The following is a 24,505-nucleotide window of genomic DNA, read 5'->3' on the forward strand; positions in this document are numbered from 1 at the left end:
TGCAACCAATATTTCAATATTTTGCATTTCAAAGTGTATTTTATAAAGTAACTAAACGGGAGTTTGAGGCAACCGGGGTTCCTCGGACACCAGGGTGCGGCAAGAGTCAAAATGTGACAGGCTAATGTAGAGCTCCTTGGAGTCATTTGATGAAGTGAATAAAAATTTCTCTGCAGAGAAGAAAATGAGCGTGCCATCACACTGGTCATCGCTGATGGATTTCATCAACACAAAGAGGTTCAGTAAAGGTTAATAGGAGTGTGTAATGTGGTGTAACACAAACTCCCAATTATCAAGGAGTTCTCTAATGTCAAGGTGAGGAGAAGTATGCCATTGTGACTCATCTTTCCATGCAGATGAAGCTGAAGCAAGCAAAGTTATCTGTGGTCTATTGGGCAGGGCACTGGAAGAGTAACCAAGAGAGCTTGTTCTCTTCATAATTTTGAACTGTTGTGTGACATTGGGCATGTCACTGAATTTATGTGGTCTCAATATCCTCACGTGCAGAATGGAGATTATCATAGATACTCGCCAGCTATCAACAACAAAATAAAAACAACTCTTACTATTGCTTATTTTGTTAAGGCCTTTAAATTTGCTCCACTGAATGCATTTTAGAGTAAGGAGGACCACATAACAACAACATAATGGCAGCACTCTAGTTTAAAAAAACCCACACCACCATAGGGTCAATGTGATAATGGGAAAATACAAAATCTTTTACTAAGAAGAGATTCACAGATGAGTCTATCAGAGGAGTGCACCATCTGTATTTGATATCTCTGCTGTGGTAGTGCCATCTGAGTACCCTTCTGCTCAGTGGAAAAGCTCAGATTCCCACTCACATGCACATGGAATTCTGGAAACTGTTTTTTATTTGCCTTCAAATTCAGGTTTATTCCAACAGCACATACATAATTAGCGACCCCTCACTTCTAATGAAGCAGTTAGAGGCTGTGCTGTATATTTTTTAAATCTTTTGCTAGGAATTGCTCTGTTATCTCTCATGTGCAGAGGGATGTGTGCTGGTGTGGTAGAGCACTGCAAGAGCTTGAGCCACATAAGGTTTGAACTTTCACTCTTTGTGTCCCATCAATTTTAACATGGATATTGTTTTAAAATAGTATTGTCTTATAAAATGATGTGACAGATTTTCTATATCAAGAAAAATTTATATTGTTATTTTTTATTCAAAAGCTCAGAGCCGTATTTTGCTAATAGTGGAAAGTCTTTCTCTGTGCATAGCTCCTTTAATTGCGACACAACTGTTAATGGTGTAAGGCAACACCTAATGTGACTACATTGTCAGTTTTCTCCACATAAATTGTAGGTTTGGGGGTTTATAACTAAAACTAAAACAAACACCACAAACTGTAAAAAGGAGTAGGTGTTTTTAAAGCACCCTGAATAAATGCTACTTGTTTTAGATTTTATGCAGTAGTGTTAATAACATACACACAAAAAATCATTATTCAATGAGAAGAACATAAAAAAATGATTGTGAGTTTTATTTTTAGATTGCAATGAATTGATTAGTGAAAGAAAAAACATTTTTTCTTGATGCATACAAATGTAGTGTATTATCAACATTCTGATCCCTGTGCTCTAGAAGAACTTGACCTAAAAAAACAAGGTTACTTTGGGTAGGAAAGCCAACATTAGTGAAGAAATCCATGGGTTTGGGGGTTAAGAATTAATTGAGACAGAACTCCGTTTTAGACTCACATAGCTTTTGACTTTGTAACTAAAGAAACCACATTAAGAGCTGCAAATTGTATTAGCTGTAAGATTTTTGCAGCCTTGCAGACTCATTGATTACATTTGATTGTCAGGACATCTCAAATATAGAATTAAAATAGTTCTAATAAGCCAATTAACTCACATGGCCCTTCAAACCAGCACTTCTGTGCCAAAGGGAGTCACTGTTAGGACTTGTATGACAGAGTGTCTGAAGCAAGTTTAAACGGTTCAAAGCAATGCATAGCACAGCCTTTCTACTGGGCAATAGATATTAATTGAAATAAAAAGTTGATGATTTACTCACAGGTGTATGTTTCTGTAATCTCATTTTACATTTGCAATGTTGAGACTTGAACATCTGAAAGTGGTTTTGGTGTGGGGTTTTTTGTTGGGTTTTTGTTGAGGTTTTATTTTTTTTTCAGATGGCATGGAGTAAACATACTTTTTTTTTAATGGAAAGATTGAATGAATAATTGATCTTTCACTTGCATGCTGGTTCTGCTTTTTCATTATAAAACAAAAAAATTATACATGCACATATATATTTAATGTGTGTGACAAAACCTCTCAAGTAGCAACATTTGTAAAGTATGTACAACTATGCAAGCTTATAGCTATGAATACATCTCAGAGGCGTATATCAGTTCCTGATATGCAACACAAACCAACAGATTCCTTTTAAAGTATTATTACAGAATTCCTGTTGCGTAAAAACCTTTCTTTGATCAGGATGGTAGTGGTATTTACTGGCTCTGAAAATCCCAGGGAGTGGGAAGAATTTTTGTCATAAATGGTTGTAGTGTTCTGCACATGTACAAAGCACGCGGACTTGTCCAAAGACTAAGGACTGTTTATACACTTGAAATATTTTTATATACAGCATAAAGGTAATTGTCTTGGTAGGAGTTGATAGAAGTAGATAAAAACAGGAACACAAAGATTATGTTTCTGTTTGGAGAAAAAACAAGGAGAAAAAATTCAAACTGTAGCTGACATGGCATCTTTCTGAAGTTGTCTTGCTTGTCTTTTCCTGCCTTGGTCACTCAAGCTGCATGGGTTTTGGTGTGGGTTTTTTTTTGTTTGGTTTTGGTTTTTTGTTTTGTTGGTGTCTGTGTTTGTTGTTGTCGACGTTTCAGTGCCAAATACTTGGATTGCATAAAATGCTTCAGACCTGAGTTTTGTATCAATTGCTTTCTGCTATGTTATTTCTAGATGATCATTTACCATGCAAGAAAAAAACCCCACACCTAAATCCATGAAAAGCGTTAAAAGTTCTGACAGTGAAGTACTGTCTGTCTTTCCCTGGCGCTTACGTGAAATGACCTGGCAAAACAGACACTGAAGAAATAATGTATTTTTTGTATGCTTTCTCAAATGATCAATGTTCTTGTCTCTCTGGAGAATTTCTTACCAAAGGCTGATTTTTGCAAGCAGAAAGAATCAGCATTTCAAGTGTTGTGGTTTTTTTTTTTTTTTTTTTTTTTTTAATAACGCAGCAAATCAGACATATCTGCTTGATCTTCTAGACAATTGGAAATCCACTTAACAAAAGACATGTCTAACTGTGACTCTTAACTTTTCATACACTTTTGATATGCAAGTCAATTATTTAGAGCAAAGTCAAGGCTGCTTTCTTTCCTTTTAATAACAGTACAAATATACTACCGGATATGTTACAAATGCTGATTTTTCATTATCTCTTACTGGAATAAAATTATAGAATATTGAAAAAATTGAGGGTTTCATAATTTATTTTTTTTAAAACAAAACAAAAAACTTTATTATCAACTTCATCTTTTTAACAGTGGAGGGAAATGGCTATTTGAGGCATTGCTTGGAAGAGCCATTCAGAATAGCAATACTATGAGGTAGTTTGCAAGTCTGGAAATATGAAGGACAGCATGGCCCAGAAGCTAGGTTTTTTTCACCACTGTCCATGATGGCATTTTGCTTAACTGCAACTATAATGGCATGCTGCTGTTTTCTCAAAATGACATTAAAATAAAATAAATAATTTCATTTAAAAACTATTTCAAATTTATTTCAAAGCAACTATGTCTTTGCTGTTTTAGCTAATTTATTTAAATTAAAACCAAATTTAATATGTAAAAATCTAGTGGTAGGGAAATGATGAGAGCCTGGAGTTCAGAGAGCCTCTGCAGTGAAAGGAAGAGAATCCATTATTAATGATGTCCTTTGTTGCAGTTTTATTGTGGTTTTGGGTTTTTTTTTCACTATCTGCTGTGATTCAAGTTTCTTGCATTGATAGTTATTACAAAATCAACTGTTTTCTAGATTGAATCTAAATTCCCAGCCTAATGCACATTGAGTACTAAGAGGAAGCGTATAGACATGCACAGATAAAGCTGGCACTTCTTCCCTCCAGACAATCACTAGAGCACAAGGATACTAAAAGCAGCTGGTGTTTTTTCCAACCACATAATTTCTCCTGTTTTGGAACCTTCCACTGACGGCTGAAAAAATAATAGAAGTATTTTTATGGCAATGAAATACTGAATGTAAAATACATATTATGTAAACCCCTTATTATGTAAACCTCTTGGTTGCCAAGGTCTTGCAGATCAAGTAAATACGCCTAGTTTGTTGCAAATGTTCTTGGAGGTTTCCAACAATTGACTAGACATGCACCATGCAAGATGTGTGGTCTTCTCAAATAAAACTTAAATAATATCTTCTGTTTCCTCCCATTTTTTTGGTTGGAACTTTGGCATTTAAATTTGGAAAAAAATGAATTTATGTACTATGAACTAGCATAATTATAAAATAATAAATTATCAGTTCATAAATCATTCCCATCTATTTTGAGTGCAAGTTATTAATTTTCAAAAGCATCGGTTACTCAAAATTGAGAAGTGTGGCTTTTTAATGTGTTCTCACAATAGCCTAATAGACTATATGGTATGATTCACTGTGCCTAGAAAATCTGTTGACTTCAACTGTACCATTCAGTTTTCAGACAAATGCAGTGAATAATTGCCTGGTTTTCTTCGCGTGATGGCAAAGCTTAAATCAATAAATCTGGTGACCTGAAAACAGTCTCTTGAAGTGATGCATTTTAAAATACTTTCTAAGAACTCAAAGGTCAAGTCTGAAGGAAGCCATTTTTATCAGAACTTGATATGTTGAACATGATCTGTGCAGCTTGAAATAAGTGATTCAAATTTGTACTTGATCTATTAACTTAATAAATACGACAGTTGTTCATGGCAGTGCATTTTGTTTCATTTGTTTTAAATTCTCCAAAGCTTCAAATCCTGTGGGATGTGGACAGACTTTGACATCATTAATTAACTGGGAATGTTTTCAATTTACTGTTAATTTACTACATTTTATCACAGTATTTGTTTCAATAACATTTACCGCTCGTCTGCTGTGTTCTTGTATTTTCTCCAGTAAATAAAAAAAAAAAAAATTTTTCTTCTATTTTAGACAAATCACTGTGCTATCCTAAATCAATATTTTTGGAGTGGAGAGTAGCGAGTTTAGTAATGGCATAAATGGACTTAGAGAGTTGAAATCAGAACTCTGCTTATGGCATTTAAATGCAGACCAAGAAGGGGAAAAAAACCAGATCTCCCCTCCTGCCTCCAGGGAGCAAAATGCAGGTGGTCTGCTTGAGGTTTTTTAGATTGCTTAGACTACCATTAATATCTTGGATAGAATAGAGCCTCATAACAGGAAATAATGTGGAAAAATGGAATTATTACAGAATATAAAAGATTTAGTGTCCTAAATATTTACCGACAACTTTGTATTTTTAACCTTCTTATGAAATTGTCTGCAAATGATGTTTTATCAAATATTATTTGCTTATTAAAACATTCATACACGTTTTTACAGAGAAGTATAAAGTTTAAAGCAAGTCCAAAGTGTTACTTTGCCTTGAAAGTTAGTTTTGTCAGAAGAAATGGGTACAATATGCACAGGCATGCTCTTACAATAGATTCCTTCCTTCCTTCCTTCCATCACAAGCCAGGACATGGCTAGGCCTGACTTTTTGCTGTTTTAATCATTTTAGTGTTCATCCAGGTGATTTGAGCCACTTTTTTGATGCCCTTATTCTTCCTTCTTTCTCTGGAGTTATATAAGATTTGGAGATAATCATAATTCTATAGGCAAATTTTAATGATAAATATTTTTAATAATACCAGCTCATTTTATTGACTCAAGTATTGTGCAGTGGGTTGCCCTAACAGTCTGCTTTAGAGGTTTGGAAGATATTTTTGTACATAGGGCTAAAGCTGGCATAAGCCAGCTATGCTTTTCATCGTCCTCGCAGTATCATGGAGGTACAATGATGTGAATAGGTTAAGGGTTCGGTAATGGGCAATGATTAGTGCATTGCAGCCATACATGTTTTCGATAGAGATAAACAATAACTAGACTGGAAGCCATCACTTCTTAGAATACAGGGTATCGTGGAATGACATGGGAAAGAGGAATGTTCTCAGTATTAAATGCTTTTTTAAATTTTATATTCTTACACGCAAACACTGATAAAGCAAAAATGTTGATGTGCAGAAAATAGAGGATAAAATTTGCTTTGAATATAATTTTAGTGTTTAGTCAGTCTTAGAGTTATTCACACTGTGAAAAGAGACCGTAAGTTAATGCTCATCCATATTGTATAAAATATACTTCTATGCTTGCATTTGGATAAAGGCTCATGTTTATGTGGCTTATTTATGGTTTTCTTTGCATGGACAGCTAAGAATGTCTAGATAAGCTTGTAGTATAAGTATTCATAACATAAGTATTGTATAAAGCTTGTGAAATAGACAGCTACAGGAAGTTAGCTGAGAAGGAGGAGGATTCTAGGTTGCTAAGGCACAGTGGATTGCCAAGCATATCACTGTTTTTAAATGATTTTTGGATGGGATATAAGGATTTTTTACTACTTTTTTTGGCTGTTGTTCAGTTGCGGGGAGGGTAATTTAAACGCTGTGAAGGGGAATCATCATTTTCCTACAGTGCATGAGATAAATATTTCTATTATGTATTCTTAATGGAGTTCTGGTTCGAACCCAGTTCTATCCCTGTGACAGTGTCTTGGCACAAAGCAGCCTTCTGTCACAAATAAACATCAAATAAATGAAGAATGTCAGCAAAAGTGTAATACAAAACTAATAATTAGTTGTCAAAATTTCAGCTGGTTCACTGTGAATAACTTTCCCCTGATTCTTTTTCATTTTTTTCTTCCAGAAATACAAAGAATATGAGAAGGATGTTGCAATAGAAGAAATTGATGGCCTTCAGCTTGTGAAAAAATTAGCAAAGAATATGGAAGAAATGTTTCATAAGAAGTCCGAAGCTGTACGGGTAAGTAGCAGATCAATCTGCTATTTCATTCTATGTTGTAAAACTATATAATTTAGGCTCTGCTCTGAAGGTTGTACTAGTAATTAAAGGTGCTGAAGTGTTCAGAAGTATTTTAGGATCAGTGTTCAAGATAATAGATACACATTATTTATACCATCAATAGATAAACGCAAGAGGTTTGGACTACCAGTTTCCCATACAAGTTTCTAAGGTATCACTTGTGTTCAGTAAAACATAACTACGTATGGTTGTGTGTTAAAATGTTAGATTTCAAAATATCAAACCAAAGCAGACTTAATTTCACTGCTTACTATTATAAAAATATTATTGCAGGAAATCTTCCAAGTTCAATAACTGTCCTTTAGTTCAAATCTAGAAAAAGATGCAGATACCTCAAATAGGACTAAATCCAAAATTCCTCTAATTGCAGTAAGTACTACATCACTCTAAAGGCAACTTATAAATGATCATTAAGTAACTACATTGAGCTTTCCGTGCATCTGTAGCTTTTGGTGGGGTGGGGTGGGCTTTTTTTGTTTGGTTTTTTTTTTTGTTTTTTGTTTTTATCTCTGTTCTGAGAGAATGTAGTAGCATTGGAGTCCCGTTAGATTAGATTTACCATTAAAAAAAAAAAGAAAAAGTTCTGATTTCTGTGTTTTACTATATTGAATAGGAGTTCATTGTAACATGCATATCTTAAAGAATAACAGGTCTTCCTGTCGTAGTTTTCATTTTGCATTATTCTTTGCTAGAAATTTAGGTGACTGCCTGTAATAGCAGTTCCTGTTGCATCACCTATATCAACAAGCTAACAGGACGTTGTGGTGATGCCATTTGCCACCAGCTGCTCTATTTCAGCCAGATGTGTCTGCTCAATTGAGTTGAAGGTCTTTGTGTCTCAACTGTGGAGCTGAAGGCATCACCCAAGGACAGGGACTCTATTTGTGTAACTGTAGACAAAATTTTGCCTTCAGCCGTCTATTATTTGTTATGGTGCAAAAGGGAGGGAGGAATTTGGCTACATTTTAGAGGTGGAATTTTCTGGGCTGGCAGTGAAGTAAAACATATTTCAGTTTGTAAACTGAGCACACTTGGCAGGGAAGCAGAGAAAGACAATAAACATGGAACCCCACAATGCTATTTTTACAGTCTGTTTTTCAGAGAAAAACTGTACTTTAAGATGTGTGTAAGAGCTTCCAGAAGCCATGTGTGTGTGTTCCTTGCTCCTCACTCCTTGGAGCAGTGCTCATTTAGATGGAGAAGTGAAAAGCAAGCTGCACTCTTGCTGGTCAGAGGAGCTCTATTCCGTTGGTGTGGAGTGCTATTGGGGTAGAACAGCTTGTGTCTCAATTAGAGCTTTGTAACAAATGCTTTCTAATGTTTGTGAGTGGTTAGAACTGGTTTGGCCTCTTCATACAGATAGTGTTTTTATCTAAGGAAGAAAAAAAAAATAGGACCAATACTGGCCACCATGCTCTGAGTAAAAATAAGCCCAAATTCTGTGAAGTTAAACCATGCATATAGTATTGTGTGAAAGGGTTTTAGTGTCGGAAAAAAGTGACTGAAATCCAGAGCCTTCTTTGGAAGGTTTCCATCTTTGGAAAGGAAGGTAGAAGCTTGGTTTGGATAGGGTCGCTTCTTTTAAAAAATGATCTGCTTAGTTTACCTTCCAATAACTTTATTCTTTTTTGCATAATTGCATAATGTGGTCCATGTTGGTTGCTAGAGGTGGTAGTGAGTGACGTTTTATATTCTGGTAGTAAGTAGTGCTTAGTATTTTATGTCCTGATAAGTACAAAATCCTTTGGTACAGTGCAGGTTTTGCATGAGTTCCATCTTTGGTACATCATAGCTTATTTTCTCCTCATATCTGGAGAGGTGAGCTAGGAGTTACAAGGCTCCTATGGACCTAAACCTCTGCTCCATGCTGAGACAAAGTAATACTGCATCACCTTGTCTCTAAAATAACAGAATTTTGACATAATCTTTTGATGGAAACTTGTATGAAGAGCACTGAAACCTAGAATTCAGAGTAATATTTTAGATATGCTGGTGGTAATATTGGGGTAAGTACTAAATGAAGAGTACCTTACAAAATATCTCTCAGGCCTAGAAATAACGGGGTGACCGTTGCAAGGGTTCAAATCCAAGTGCTCAGAAAATGTGTTCCAATGTTACCCCAAATAGTTACCCTACACCGCTCACTGAATTAGCTTCAAGTAAACATAAAAATCCATGGTTTAATTTAAAATACTTTTTAGATAAAATATTTTAATCGACATAACTTTTCAAGTTCTAGCAGATGTAGTAATCTGTGACAACTATTCAGTAAGCCACAGTATATGAAAAGTTTGATTTGTTGAAAAGGCCAAGAAGAAAGACCTGGAAATTTAGAAATAAGATGGCTTGGAAAGGCCTTCAGTTTTTTGTTTTGCTTTATGCTTTCAAACACATTAACTTGTTCGAAGCTATTAATCACATTTGAACTCTCTTCTCCCTCCTCCCCCTTTATATTCTGGTTGAATTTTTATCTTTCTGTCTCATCGCTTTTCATAGTGATTAGTTGGTTCAGTGTGATTTTTATCATATTCATCCCCTGTTTGAATTACCCTTCAGTATGCAATTATCCTATCACAGAATGTCCTATTTTTGTGCTGTCAGATACATAAAATAAATGGAAAACTGAAAGTGCTAAACCAATTATATAACCTTTTGTCATCTACTTACTCATGGAAACCCTTTCAAGCAACTTTTTTTTTTTTTTTCTTCCCCAGTGTTCACTATTTACCTTAGATTTATGTCGGTTCAGGATATTCCTGTTAACCATTTCCTTCCTAATACTGCCCTACTTGATCAAATTTCAGAGAGGCAACTTCAGATTTTATTTTGAAATATTTGTGACAAGATTTAAGTTAAAACCACTCTTCAGTGGTTTTGATTCAATGTTGCTGATGCTTTGTTTCTAGCTGTGACAAATGTAGATGTATCAATTTACCTTTAAGACTATGACATTCTAGCTGGGAAAAATCTTAGTGCCCATAAGGTGGCATAAGTGGAAATGTCTCCTGTATTGTTCAGCAGTGGGTTGAATTTTACAGCCAAACTCAAATAATCCCTTTGAGAACCTTATGTAGTCTGCTGTCACTCGTGGTTTTGCTTTTCCTGGACTTTTAGTGATTTTATTCATAGGAAATGCACTTGATCAGTCTTAATTTAAAGTTAGCTGTGATTTTTTTTTTTTTTTTTAATTTTTTAAAAAATTTTTTTAGAAGGCTTTATGGTACTTTAATGATGCCACTTATTTGAAACTGAAGAGGACTAGAGCACAACGGCATAATGCTCAGTAACAAATGACTACTGCAACAAACCTGATAGTGAAAAAGAGGTGGAATTAAAACTATTCATTTGGTGCTTTTACTTTTTCTAGTTAATGGTGTAATAGGAAAAAAACCAAGGAAGATAGAGGGAAGTGAAAAAGAAAGCAAAATGAAAGATAAATAAGTTATTAGGGACTATTCCAAAAGCTGCTATTGAAACTTTAGCTATGCAGTTAAATTTCTATTTTCATTAGTGTTTCTTTGCAAGTAAAGAGAATCCTGTAAAAAAAATTGTTGATTTACTTGTAAGATGGCAAATCAAGTGTTAAGGATTATTTTTCTTTAAGGCAACTACCATTGCTGCAGCAGAAAATGCAAATAAGAGATTTCTTTTTATTAACTTTTCCTACTGTAGCTACCTGGTGTTCATTGTGAAGCTGATTCTCATTATAACTGTACTGTGAAAAGTAATTGCTGTTGTACAGTAATTCAATTTCAGTGCATTCATGCATCAGTAAGCCAGTGGGGTTTATCTAGAGAAACCTGGGACTTTAAAGCTTTTTATCATGAAATTCCACATGCAGACAAACATTCTTCCAAGGAGTAGAATATCAGCATTTACATTTAACAAACATTTGCAATGAAGAGAAATAGATTTTTTTCCACTGATGATTTTTACACTGGTCTTTAAACTGTTTTCAGATACTATTAGGATGATATTGTTTATGCACAGTTAAAAAAGTGTAATGTATGTGCTTGAAATATTTGTGCTTATTCATACACATATCTAGTTTGCAAATTTTAATATGTGGATGTATATGCATGTGGGTACATATCTTTATAGACACACATTTTGAGGTATATATGTGTAATATCAACAGATGCTGTTTGCTATTGATTTTTTGCATATATATGTACATATATATATAAGCAAAGTATTAAACTAGATGTACTGCATCCACATATTTCCAACCAAATACTGGTAAATTGGTGTCCTGATCAATAAATTAATTTTTATTCAAAATAAATAAAACGATATGTTAGTGAGTGCAAAATAAACTTGGCTGGATGAACACAGAGATCATGGCAAGTAATCCAAAGCAGAGAGTGAAAGGTACTAAACAGAGGAAGATTCTTTCTCCATAGGAGTATTTTGCAGTGCTCTGAATAGACTTGTTTATGAAAGCTCAGTAAAGAATTCATACTGATTATTGTAGTCAATGAATGTAGCTTTTATTTACAAACCTCCCACAAGTGCTTTACTGATTTCTTGGGTGTATTTGGAATTTAACTAATTCTTGGTGTGTAACTTAATGGTAAGTTCTTCCCCATTTGATCAGACACACTGGTACAGAAGGTAGTTTTTGTTTTCTGGTTGGCTGAGGATGGTATTTAGAACTGGATTTTGAAAGTAGATGCTCAAGTAGCATCTGAAGTAGCACTGTTAAATACCTTTCCATTCCAGGAGTTATTTCAGCCATTCACTTTTAAGGCTGCTGCTTTCAGTTGATGTCACTGGACTCATACAAAAGCGTAATCACAGATAACAAACTCAATAAAACTCAAGTTTGAGAAAGGTGTCATTATTTCACATGTTCCCATTGATAAAGAAGTTTTTATATCTTTGGGGGGCTGCTTTTCTTCTTAGAGTGGATAATTTTTGTCACATTCTTCGGTTGAGGTTATTGACTGCTTTCCTCCTGCCTGCCCCATTTACATTTGAACCCATTGTCACTTTTGCCAGTGGTTAAATCCCTACAAGTATCATCAGAATCAGAGAGGGTACAGGAAAAAGAGTCTGTATCCTCACTGAGGAAAGGCAGAGAAAACTCAGTCGTAAGAAAGGACTGGAGAACACAGTGCAGTGAAAGGGCGCTAGGGGAGATGTAGAAGGGACCTGAATAAATTATGGGAGGTTTATTTAATGGATGAGGGGTGGAGACAAAAAAATACTGCAATAAGATGTTATATGGAAAATGGGAACATGATGAAGGATTAAAACCAAAACAACCAAAAAACCCCAAAGAAATGCACCTTCCTGTTCAGTAGTCTTGGATCTATGTTCTTAATACTATTGAGCTGGTTTTTGGTTTTGTGTGTGTGTCTGACCAAAGCAGATATAGTCCTCAATACAGGGGAAGTATATCTGTTGAATTAGATAAAATAACATTTTTACTCAGTTAAATTTAAAATAAGTCTGGCTTGAATGACTATGTTGTATTGAAGTACATTTAACACGTATTATATTGAAGGAGCATTTAACTCTAAGTGGAAGTACTAATCTGCAGGGTTATCTACGCAGGTTATTGAGCTGATCATGGGTAACCATACTGATGTTGTCTAGACATTCATAGGACCTGCAAAGCTTTGGATCTTTTGTGCACCTTACAGCTCAGAACACTTCCCAGCAGTATAATTATCTTACTTTTATACCAAAGATCAAATACATCAAATGTAATATACTACAAGACATTGCCAGTGTCCTAGGTCCGTTGTGTATTCTGTTTCGTTACAGCCAGGTGTCTCTGGTGCAGACATTATGTATAAAATAATGTTTGATATTCCTTTCACTATGGTTTTAAATGGGATTTTAAAATAACAGCCATCTCAGCCAATTTTCTACCTTTTGTTTCTTAATATATAATCTGTGAATTAAGAATTGCTGCAATGTAATCTCCAGTTTACATTCCTGCATACTGGAGAATTTTTATAAAACCTGTTAAATCAGAGAAGTTGAGATTGTCACGGCTATGTCATTGTGCCAATTAAGAGCATTTACTAGGGACAGAACATTTTTGCGTGGTGGGGTTTAGTATTTAGATTGTACTCTTGTTGACTTGGAAGTTGAAAAATAGTGGCTTCCCACAGTGCCTAAAGAAAAATTGAGGCAACAGTGAGGAATATTCCAGGTGAATTTTGAACTGACTTTTTTTTGAGACTGTTTTAAATGTACACTGTCTTCAATGTCCACTGTGTATTTTATTACACTGTATTTTTATTCTGATTTTCTATCACTTTGATCAAGGCTAGATTGGGAATGGCATTCTTGAGAAGCAAATAATCATTCATATTTCGTATTCATATAATAGAAGATAGAAAGGTCTTAAATGTCAGAAGTTATTATTTTGCTAGGCTCACTATTTCTAAATATAGAATAAACACTTTTTCACTATCTACTCTGTTCCCTCATTGAGCTATTTGCATCTGCAGATTTAGAAGGAAGAAAAATTAATTTCTTCTGCCCTCTTTAAAACTGTGCTGCTCAATGGGTGCTATTCTGACCCCTAATATTTTTTTTTAAATATAGTAAGGCAGGTTGTTTTTTATCAGCAGATAGAAATGAAAAAATAAAAAAATACCATTAAGTTTATAAAATTACTGGAGGAAAAAATTATAAATGGTTGTGGGTGGAAGGAAATTATGGTGAATCAACCCAGTGTCACTATAAATAGTTTTAAATGACAGAATAAAGACATAATGAATAAAGGAGAGATGGCTACAATTGTCTTAATTACTGCCAACAAATTAAAGGTTTTCAGCAATATTTTTGTATTCACATTTAGTATTTTAACTGTAATTGTTGCTAGTTACTTTTGGTATCATTTCAATTTTGCTTATAGTTCTGTTAGTCTCCTTCATGTGTAAGTGATGAATTTTTGTTCTGAAAGCATTAAGAGCTTTATTTACTTTTTGAAAAATTAGACTACACTGGAAAATGAAAAGATGGTTAGCAATCCACTGACAGGCAGTGGAGTATTCAGTAGCATAATACATAACTTTGATAGTCACAGTTTGAAGAATATTTAAAGGTAAGGCAAATATTTTTCTTGTTTATTGCCATTGGACTTAAGGGTTGCTTTTGCTAAATGTGTAGAAGTTAGGATCTTTGACAATGAAGCATTAGCAAACCTATTCTACTGCAGATCAGCTAGATCACATATTGCTGCTTTGCTTGTTACTTCTTTGAGTTTCCCAAGAAATGTGTGTATTTGTAAACAGGTACTGCTATGAATTCTGAAAGGGGGGGAAAAAACCAAACAACTTTCTTTTTATTGGAGCTTAGGTGGAATTCTCTTATCCTTAACCTTCATTCCCATCACATAGCTGCAATATGAGTGCTCAGACTGTCCTTGGGCATGTTGCTGGTTAACAAAAGAAATGAAGGGAAAAGGTACAATCAGTTTATCTCATACCTGTACTACCTGTGTAACGGAATAGATAGGTTTAATGGAAGTTGGGGATTTTGTCTGTAGACCTCTCTGAATCATAGCAGGGGAGCCGAAGTGCGTTATCTAACTCTTAGATGTCCTAAAATCCAGATTAGCTGATTCTACAGAAAGCTATTCTTTAAATAGGTAATGGCAGGGGGAGGAAGAGGCAAAACCTGAATAACTCTGTTGCTTTTTGTCATGCATACTGAGTTTCTCGGTGTTTAACTTCCACAGAATAAAAAGAAAACCAGCAAGAACTTCAGGGAGATCTTTCATCTGTTGCTTAATAATTTTTTTTTATTTTTTTTTTTTCTTTTTAACAGCTCAGGAATGGCTTCATAGCGAAGACCTTAATTAGATCAAAAGAATTTTGTAAATCCACTTTTTTTTCTCTGCTCAGAATGAATTTTCTCTTTTCGGTCTCTGAGTACTAATATGTATTAAAGAAAAAAATATGAACTTGCTAGGTACATTTTTTTGAGGAAGGAGCCAGTACTTCATGTTGATCTTGTTTAGGAGATTCAGAGATATGTATCTGTCAAGATTTCCAGGGAGTTAGGTACATAACCTGGTACATGCAGTATCTAGGAACTACTGTTTCCTAAATGCACACCTTTATAGACCTGCAAATTTGGAGCTTTCATTGTCTTGGTACAGCTTGAAATAAATATCTACAAAAAATGAAGCAATTTGAACTATGCTTTGAATTTTGGCTGTTTTTAAAGCTCTGGCATGTTTGCATGTTAAAAAAAAAAAATAAAAAAATTCCACACAGTCTAGCCACTCCTAAGAAATTTAGTGAATTTCTTTTGGAAGTTCAAATTTAGAAAAAAAAGAAAAAAATACTCTTCAGAAAAAAGGGAGGAAAATAAAGACTGGTAGAGAAAACTTAAAAGCATTTGCTGCTGGAGACGATTATAATGGTTTCATCTTCAGTGCCGAGAAAAGTGAAACATATTTAAAGATAGCACATTCAAATATAGAACACTTATCTGAAAATACAGGCAGAGAGAAAAATCAAACCAGCCACTTCACAGAATAATTCTTGTATTAGACTTCATTGCAAAAGTACATAATATTCAGTCTTTGCCATCAACATAAAATAGCTTTCCACACAGCAGGAAGAAGACAGTAAAGTAGTTTTGGAAGAATGAAGTAGGATAAATTAGCCTCATGTATCTCCTTTCTTATCACTCTTTTAGGGTATTAGCATATTTTAATATTTTACATTATCATTAATTATTTTAACAAAAGTAGTCATACTGTCCAACTTGCTGTTCAATGTGTGATTTAAACTAGTCAGTTCAAATAGTAATGTATTATAATTAAAATTTAATTCCCCTTGCACAATTGCCACCTGTTCAATTTTCAATTATAATTCTTATTTCATATTGTAAATACATATCATGAAATCTATTTTTGGAATGATAAAAATGATTCTCAAATTTTATAAATACTGGTACGTTTATGTCTTAAAATTAATGAAAAATGTTCAGTCAGCTCACTTTTAGTGTTTGCTGATACTTATTATTAATTGACTATAAATATACTCTTGAGAAGATGCATTATAACTTGCTTGCTGTTCATGTAACATTAGCCTGTTTTCCCAAACCTTACATATATTCAATTTAATGCTTAGATAGCAAAAAAAGGTAACTTCTTGAAGGGAATGCTCAATTTGGCATAACCTGCATTCATACAAGCAGGTTTTCAAGCTGCTGCCTCCTTTTCTTGTTACACGAATGATGGCAAACTCCTCGGGTCGGTCTGTGGAACACGAGGGAACAGTAGGAGCAGTAGTAAGGAGGAGCCTGTTAATAGCTTTCTTGGAGGGATTTAATGAATGGTCATTTATCAATATTTTGAGTAGGAGAGAGACTATCATCTCTGTGGGATTCTTCATTTTGAAGCACTTGGAAGCATTTCAATGAAAAGAGCTGTAAAGATAATTCATTAGTATTTTTTAAGAGCTTTAACCCTTCACTCTGCTCTTTATTTGTGACAGAGCTTCCAGCGGGTATTGTGTTAGGTCAGGTGTGTTAGCTTAGCCTAAACTGCTGCTGGAGCACCATTGTGAGAGAAGAACCTCCTACACTGATAACTGAGGGCAAATACCTCATTTATCCTCTTCACTCCCACCTTTCCTGAGTTTATTTAACCTCAGTGTAATTATGTTGGAAGACGCCTGCTTAATCTAAAATACTTCCAGCTTAGTTTGTTTGTTATATCGTCTCTGACAGCTGATTATGTATTCCAAATGTACACAGTGCTGGTCAGCACAATTACTTTCTCTCTCACCGTTTGGATTTTTAACGCTTACTTGTTCAAAAGTTATTCTGCCTCATCTCATTTTCCCTGGACACTGTAGTTACTTTTATCTTCTTATTTGAATAGAATTACACTTTACAGGTTTATACAGTAAACCCATCATGCTCCTTCCTTTCTGTAAGGCTGGAAAACCAAACGGACTGCAGCAGTGGGCTTTTTTGGTGCACAGGCTCTCTAATGGTTCTACGCAGCTTCCAGGGAGGGTGGGGGTAAAGAAACTCTTCCCAACAGCATTGAATTTCAGGTGGTCACAATTTCTGCTTGAGTAATTCAGGAGTTCAGGATTATCATGGCTGGCCTGGTGCTATGGGAAACACTCACACTTGGGAGAAAAAAGCACACTGAAAGGGAGGTGAGATGCTTCTGTTTTTCCTGGAAAAGCAGGGTGGTTTTGAGAGCAAGTTAACTGAAGAAGCATTTAGCTAACATTCTTGTTTTGAACTGTATTTTAACAGCTGTGTGAAATGCAACTAGAATAAAACATCAGACTTGATGCTGTAACTAATTTAAACTGTTTAATCTTCCTTTTGACAAATACCAAGAAAAAGGTTTTGTCTGTTAGTGTTAGACTTCTGAATTGCCCTAGCCTGTACTTCCGTGTGCTTGCAGGTTGGCACTGGTTTCTCAGAAAGAAGTCTCCCCACTTCCCATCAGCTTCCACAGGTGCTTGCTCCTCTTTCCTTTCTACATTACTTTTCCTTTCCCTCCGCTGTACTGTTGCAAATGTTTGTGTGGCTGTGCAGAACAGTCAGAATTATAAGACCGAAAAATTATCCAGTCCAGAAAGCCCAAAACAAAAACCTTAGAGAGGCTTTCTTTCCCTTAGATTAAGATTTTGTTTATTGCATGAGATGAAAAATACTTGTAACAGCAAAGCACAGGAAGGAGATAGGAGACAGGAATGAGTTGGATCATATGATGGACACTGCTTTTTTTTTTTCTTCTTCTTTTTTCATATGGGGTGGCAGGGATGGCTTTAAAACCATATTGAACCATCTTCCTATTTGGATGTTTTTTAAGCTCTGTGGTGACTACGCAGTTGTTTAGGGAAATTGTCTAATCGCTTGTGTGTAAACAAGATGCTTCAGGTCTGATGTTGTATGTGTTGCTGTGCTAAATCTTTTTTGCTGTTGCATCCCATACTAGCAGGTGAGCATCTCCTTCTCCAACCTGTTTGTAGAAAATCAGTTTCTTATGTATGTTAGCTGCAGAAAGCTGAGCTCTTTAGCTCAAACTGTAGATGTCTGATCAAAAATGTTTCAAATTAGTAACCTGAATCTCTAGAGCTTCAGAAAAAAAAAAGAAACAAGACTTGAACTGTCATTTTCTGAGGGAATAAGGCAAACTGGCTCACACGTGGCACATATCAATAGTTAGATTTGAGGCTTTTGCTAGGCAGAAGGGCAACATCCTAGGAACAACATAAACCCACTGAAGCCTGAATCTCATAGTGCTCAAATTCTGATGGTACTTCAGTCTTTGACACTGGAGATCAACCAGCTGCAGGGGTGATAGGAGGCGTAGAATAAAAACATAGCCTTGCTATGGATCGATTTTACTGATTGATTAAAATGTGCTTAAAAATAACACACTTACGGATTTCAAATTACTTCCAAAGATGGGCTCTGAACGTGGGGTTTCATGAAAATGCCCGGGCAATTCTTTCTGTGTACCCAGACAAAAGGATCTTAAAACATTTATGTTGTAGAATTTGGATTTGTGGAAAGAACAGCTGAGGACCACAGCTCTGTAAAGTGGTACTGCAGTGCACTTGGGTGAGAGCAGGTACAGAGGGTGAGGGGTGGGTGTGCTTGAGATGGCTTTTCTGTTTTGAGATGATACAAAGTGAAAAATCCTGGGGGGGGGGCGCGGAGTGGAGCAGAAGTGTGATTTTTGTTGTCCTGGTATTTTAAGTTTGAAAGGAAGAATATTGTGTAGCTCGTTCTCTTAGGTGTTGTGTCATTTGGTGCTGTGTCTTTGGTGCTGTAGCAACAGTAAGAACAACAGTGTAGTCATTTATTTCAGGTAGCATCTTGATTTCAATACCATGTAATTATGCCACATTAACTTTGGTATATGTTTTAAAATTAGTTACACTGAAGGGAACAAACAATAAATTATAGAGAACACTTGATAACTTATTTTACTCTCCATATAAATAGATATAGCTATGTATTCTTGAATCAAATGCATTTCCCTGTCCTTTAAGCTAGCACAGCATATCTTGGATGATTGCTTCTGGCAGTGCTGTGCAAGTAATCCAGGAGGACAAACTGATTGAGTAAATAATAACAAAAAAAGTGTTTCATGGAAGAAATAAACAGTTCCAAACTAATACTATAAATTGAAGTTTTATTGATGAATCTGTTTTTTATTATAAAGGTTAAATTACAGCAATCAGTGTGGCACAAAGCACTACAGAAATACTGCATCATAGAAAAATCTGGTGCCCTGTATTTATGATGGGTCATTTCAGTGCAGTGAAAAAATGCAACAGAAACATTATATGCAAGAAAAAAGGAAATAACTGCTCTCTACCTCTGAGTCTTTGTTTTAAAACAAGCTGGAATTGGAGAAGCAAGTTATGCTGCAGAAAAATGCATAAGCTATGCTGCAGAAAAAATGCACTTAGACTGCACTTAAAGATTTCATGTATCTTCACATCACCCTTCCCAGATTTATCATAGCATGGGCTATACACTACAACCTCCCCAAAAGGTTTTTATATGTGTCAGAAAAAAATTGTGGGATATCTGAGGTTAATTCTTTAATTCTTATGTGTAAGGACAAGACAGTATTTAAAACCACTTTAACAGGTAAATCTTTGGCACAGGTAGGGGACACGTTAAGGGAGAACACTGGTAAACATCTTCACCTGCTAGCTCATACCTTACTTTGTTTCATCAGTGGGGTTTTTGATTTTGGTACCCCTTGGGGCTATCACAATGAGAGGATTTTGTCCTTAACACACTGAGCCGACTAGAATAAAATCTGTAATTAAAAAAGATTGGTTTATATTGTAATTCTTCATTATATTGAAAAAACTGAGTTTTGTCAGGAAAATCATATTTTTATCACTCATTTCCCATATCTTCTGCTGAGATGGTAATTTAGCACTTTGTAAATGCACCAGTAAATCAGTAATTCTAGAGTCATTAATTTTGCATTTATCTTAATTGTGTTACGTTTATGGATATTTATGGAGTTTTACTTTTTTATACTTGAAAAATATTACCACAGTGTTATTTCTGAGATGGGGCTAAGATGACTAAATTATCTTATTTTAATGCAAATATTTTTGACATATAAAAATGGAAATACTGCCTTGATTTGTGAATTAAGCAATTTTCATTTAAATGTCACTATGAATCATTATAGAAATGGGAATGGTTATTTTCCTTTTGCTTTTAGATAATTCCATGCTCATAATCTAGAAATTAAGTCACTAACCTCTTGATCTTTATTTTTGACTGAAGTTCACAAAATTCATAAAAATTGAGTCCATAGGTGGCTAATTAATATACTGATGGACAACCTTTAACTCAAGAAGCCCATAGAACACTGATTGCCATAGGCTGGAATGGCTTACTAAAAAAACAAAAGAAAGGATTTTGTCCTGTTTAAGTTCTTTTCTTCAGCATGCACTGCTGACCGCTGCTGGAGAGAGGTTTGGAGCTGTCTTGTGTCTCTTACATGCTGACATTATATGGTGTGATAACATAGACTCACTGCTGTGATTCTGTAAACAACTTGAAGAGCTGAACATTAAAAGTTATTAGATGAATGCTCTGCTTTTGAAAGACCGAGTAGTTTGCTGAGCTTACGATACAGTTCTTTGGGAGCTGGTATAATCTTTAGCTAAAAAATTATATTTTATTTTACAAAATGCTGCATGTTTCTGGCTTTTGTCTTCTTGTTCATCATCTTGCTTTCTGAGCTCAAATCAGTGTGATACGGTGTCCGACACAACCGCATGCTGAATCTTCAGCTTTTACTTTTCCGCCCAGAGGGAGAAGTGAACCACACAGATGACGCTGGCCTGGCTTCTTTGTGCAAACCCAAAGCAACGTTCAGGAGAAACTCAGAGTATGTGTGATAAGAGTGAAGCAAAAGTTCCTCAGAACTAGATCAAGACAACCCCGAAGTTTAAAAACACAAATGTAAAAACAGAGAGCTGCCTTGGGTTTAAAATAGTCTGAGGTCTTTGGGGTTTTTTTCCATCTTTCTCTTTGGACGTTGAAACTCAGCTTTGCTGCATATAGTAGTACCATGAATGTTGAGGGACATGAGCAGACGAAAAAGAGGTATATTTTTACTGTAATAATAATCAAATATTGTTCACCTGTTACAACCAGATGTACATCTCTGTGAGAATACGGGCAGTATCTTACATTCTGTTCCTGGCTGCAGGTGACAGTTTTGAGTTTTTCCCCAGTACCCTGCTCTCCAGCTGAGGACACGATTAATTGGTAGAAACACATTTTATTACTCCATTTCTCTCCTGATGACTATAATGCAATATATCACATAAACACTTCATAGAATTGCTTGCCATTTTTCATGACTAAGGAGATGGCATGTGCAGTTGGGAAGCTGTAGGAATGGAGATTAGTTAATTATTTTAGGCTATTCCAAGTGACAGTCTGCACCAAAGGAATTATCAGTGCCTTGATAGACTTCTTTAAGCCAGAAGCTATTATAACTCTTGATTTTGGAGTTTCATAGAAATTATTTAATTACCTTGGTTCTTCCCTTTTTTAAGCACATGGTCTCATAAAAATAAAATTCCTAATCGCTATTCTGTGGCTTTTGTACTGAACTCTGAGGCGATTAATTCACTTGTTCCATGCTGTATCAATACTGCCTGCCACTTTCTTTGCAGATCCTTTGTGGTCTGGCTGCCTCCCTGCCAACATACTTGCTACTTTTTAAAGAACTTCTGCTTTTCTAATATTTTATTGATATTTTAAGTTTGGACTACTTGTTGATTTTCTTCCCCGTTTATCTTCAGTTCTCTGTAAACTGTTTTCTCTTAATCATGCTTAAGCCTACTTTCTCGGCACTGCTGGGTTACTCATCGTGTGGTGCTTCATCTTATATTCTAATTTGTTTACCCATTGCCTTGCTCCTTAGATACTTTTAAATTATGATGGTGTACTTCTTCCTTTCTCCCTAAATTAACCCAGTTATTTATCTTTGTCATTGTAAGCCTAATGAAATCAGCATTGACTTTCTTATTTCATCTTTCAGATGTACATTATATTTATGAATATAACATACCTTGTTAGAATTACACGTTCATTCTGAACAGATAAGGAAGGCACAAAGTGATTATTCTGTGATTACCCTGAGGTGAAATTCCACGAATAGTTTTTATTTCTTTTGATACTTGTCTGAGTGTACTGTTTGCTAAAGAAACAATGGCTGTAAGCCCTTACGGTGCACAGTGCTTTCAGTTTGCAGGATGGGTACTTTTCCTATGAAGAAATAAAGACAACTGGAACTTTACAACTGTCAATAACAATCAAAGAGATGAAAAAGTCACAAGACACATTTTGCGTATAAATGATGTGTTTATTTTGAAGGTATGGGTTTGAAAATAAGGCCTCTACCCTTTCAGAATGCTAGAAATGACGATTGAAATGAAACCAGTTAAGCTAATCGATTGTAGTTGAAGCTACTTGGATTTTCAGTATTTCTTATACAAAATACTCAAGACTAAGTAGTGGTTTGGCTTGGTTTGCTAGAATTAGCTTTTATAATTAGTCTATCTCCTAAGAAAGCCATAATGAAATTGAGAATGGTTCCAGCCACTCCCTGTGTCTAGAACTGCGTTATCTTAAATACATTTTTGCACTCTGAGTATATCGATACACAATTTTAAACATCAATTACTTAACAGTTGTGCTGCCGCATGTCTGACAAGTCTTAGTGAAACAAGTCACTTTTAATGAAGAAAGATTAAGAATTATTATGTTCTAGGAACTGAAGGAAGAATAGAGGAGTTCATTAGAATATTTTTAAAGATTAATTTACTAATGACGAGATTTGAAAGTCAGTTTTTATCATGCAGGTATAACAGAGACTGAGTTTTGCAAGACTCTTCTTTTTGCATATGTATGGGAATATTAGACTGGAACAGGTGAAAAAATGTAGTTGTGTCAGAATGATCCCTGATGATACAATCAGGTGATGGCACAGAAAAGAATATGGTTTTACTGCAAGACCAACAAAGAAATAAAGCATACTTTAAAAATGTTAAGTAATACAAAATAATGGCTTCTGTATTACTTGTTCTTAAAACATTTTAGTGTAACATGTTATGGTGCCAATCTGTAGGCATATATGTTTTTACTGCTAGTATCTCGTTAGTGTGCATAGCAGGTATGGGAGAAACATTATCTTATGTAGTTGCAAAATCATAAAAGTCCAGCTGCTCCTGCTGAGATTTCCCTGTTAAAGGGATATAGGATGTAGTCAACTCTAGGTTTTCAGTATGACATATTTCTAAAATATTTCATCTAAAATGACAGAGCTAAGTGAAAATTAGAAGTCTTTCATATATTATACGTGATTAAATGAAGTCTTAAATAGCTTTATTCCACAGCAGAAAAGTTGAGAATCGTATAAGGTAGCGCTTCAGGTCATAAAGGCAATTGTTCTTACGTTATTCTGATTATGTTGTAGAACACAGACTCAGGAGGATGCACAACATTCCAGGTGTAAACATAAACTCTGCAATATCGTTCCAGAATTCGGACAAAGACATGGAATTTATAAGTAGCTGTAAACATTGTGCATTCTTCAAGGAGAATTTAGTGCTAGTCCTGTGATAGGTGGTCTGTGCAGCATACTGCTGCATTTGTTTTGCTCCCATACAAGACAAATCCACGCTTTTCGTGCAAATCTTACAAGGCTGGAATCCTTGCAGGTACTGAGGTAGATGGTATACTTTATTTCTTCTTGCACGGTGTATAAATGTCCAGTGTGAAGAGGTAAGTACTTGGGATAATAAAAATCATAAGCTTTAACCTTCAGGTTAATTTTAATTTGTTGGAGTAAAAGTCTTCCAAGGCAGTTAAAAGATAAGATAAACTCACAGACATTCACTGATTGTGAATTGCAAAAGCTGGTTTAAAGCTCCAGTATAGAAAAACCTCTCATGCCACATATGCAAAATATTTTACATGATAAATTTTATGTTATCATTAATGCCAATATCAAGGAAAATATCTTTCCAGACCGTAAATGTGACTGGATTTACTTATGATCTTTATGTATGGTGACAAGAATAATTTAGTATCAAAGTGTAGTTAATCCTCTGCATTCAGTCTGTCAAAGCTAACGTATTTACCAAGTCATACTGATTGCAAGGTGGACGTTTGTCCAGTCAGAGATCATTAGCACCAGCAACTCATTTCACAGAGGACATTGACCAGCCGCAATGGTAACTTGGAATTATTGCTAATGGGACTGAATTTAAGAAAGTGTTTTGGAGGAGAAATGGCTTTGTTATCTATTATAAAGGAGTGCTATTTGGTTCCCCTTATTTGTCTTAAAGCACTAATG

At 35.2% G+C, this 24,505-nt stretch overlaps 1 protein-coding gene across 6 annotated transcripts in view; it reads left to right on the top strand.

Annotated features, from left to right (window-relative positions):
- Positions 1–24,505, top strand: part of CACNA2D3 (calcium voltage-gated channel auxiliary subunit alpha2delta 3) — a 481,763-nt gene that overhangs the window by 100,228 nt on the left and 357,030 nt on the right. For all 6 annotated transcript variants that reach the window (XR_003927719.1, XR_003927720.1, XM_030043854.2 and 3 more), the window contains one exon: positions 6,964–7,080. Coding sequence is in view for 4 of the 6 variants with exons in the window: in XM_030043854.2 (XP_029899714.1) it covers positions 6,964–7,080 (117 nt within the window). In the remaining 2 variants the exon portion in view is untranslated. The remainder of the gene's footprint in view (positions 1–6,963; positions 7,081–24,505) is intronic.

The sequence above is a fragment of the Aquila chrysaetos genome, chromosome 20 (genome assembly GCF_900496995.4).
Source record: "Aquila chrysaetos chrysaetos chromosome 20, bAquChr1.4, whole genome shotgun sequence".
In the NCBI taxonomy this organism is placed as follows: domain Eukaryota; kingdom Metazoa; phylum Chordata; class Aves; order Accipitriformes; family Accipitridae; genus Aquila; species Aquila chrysaetos.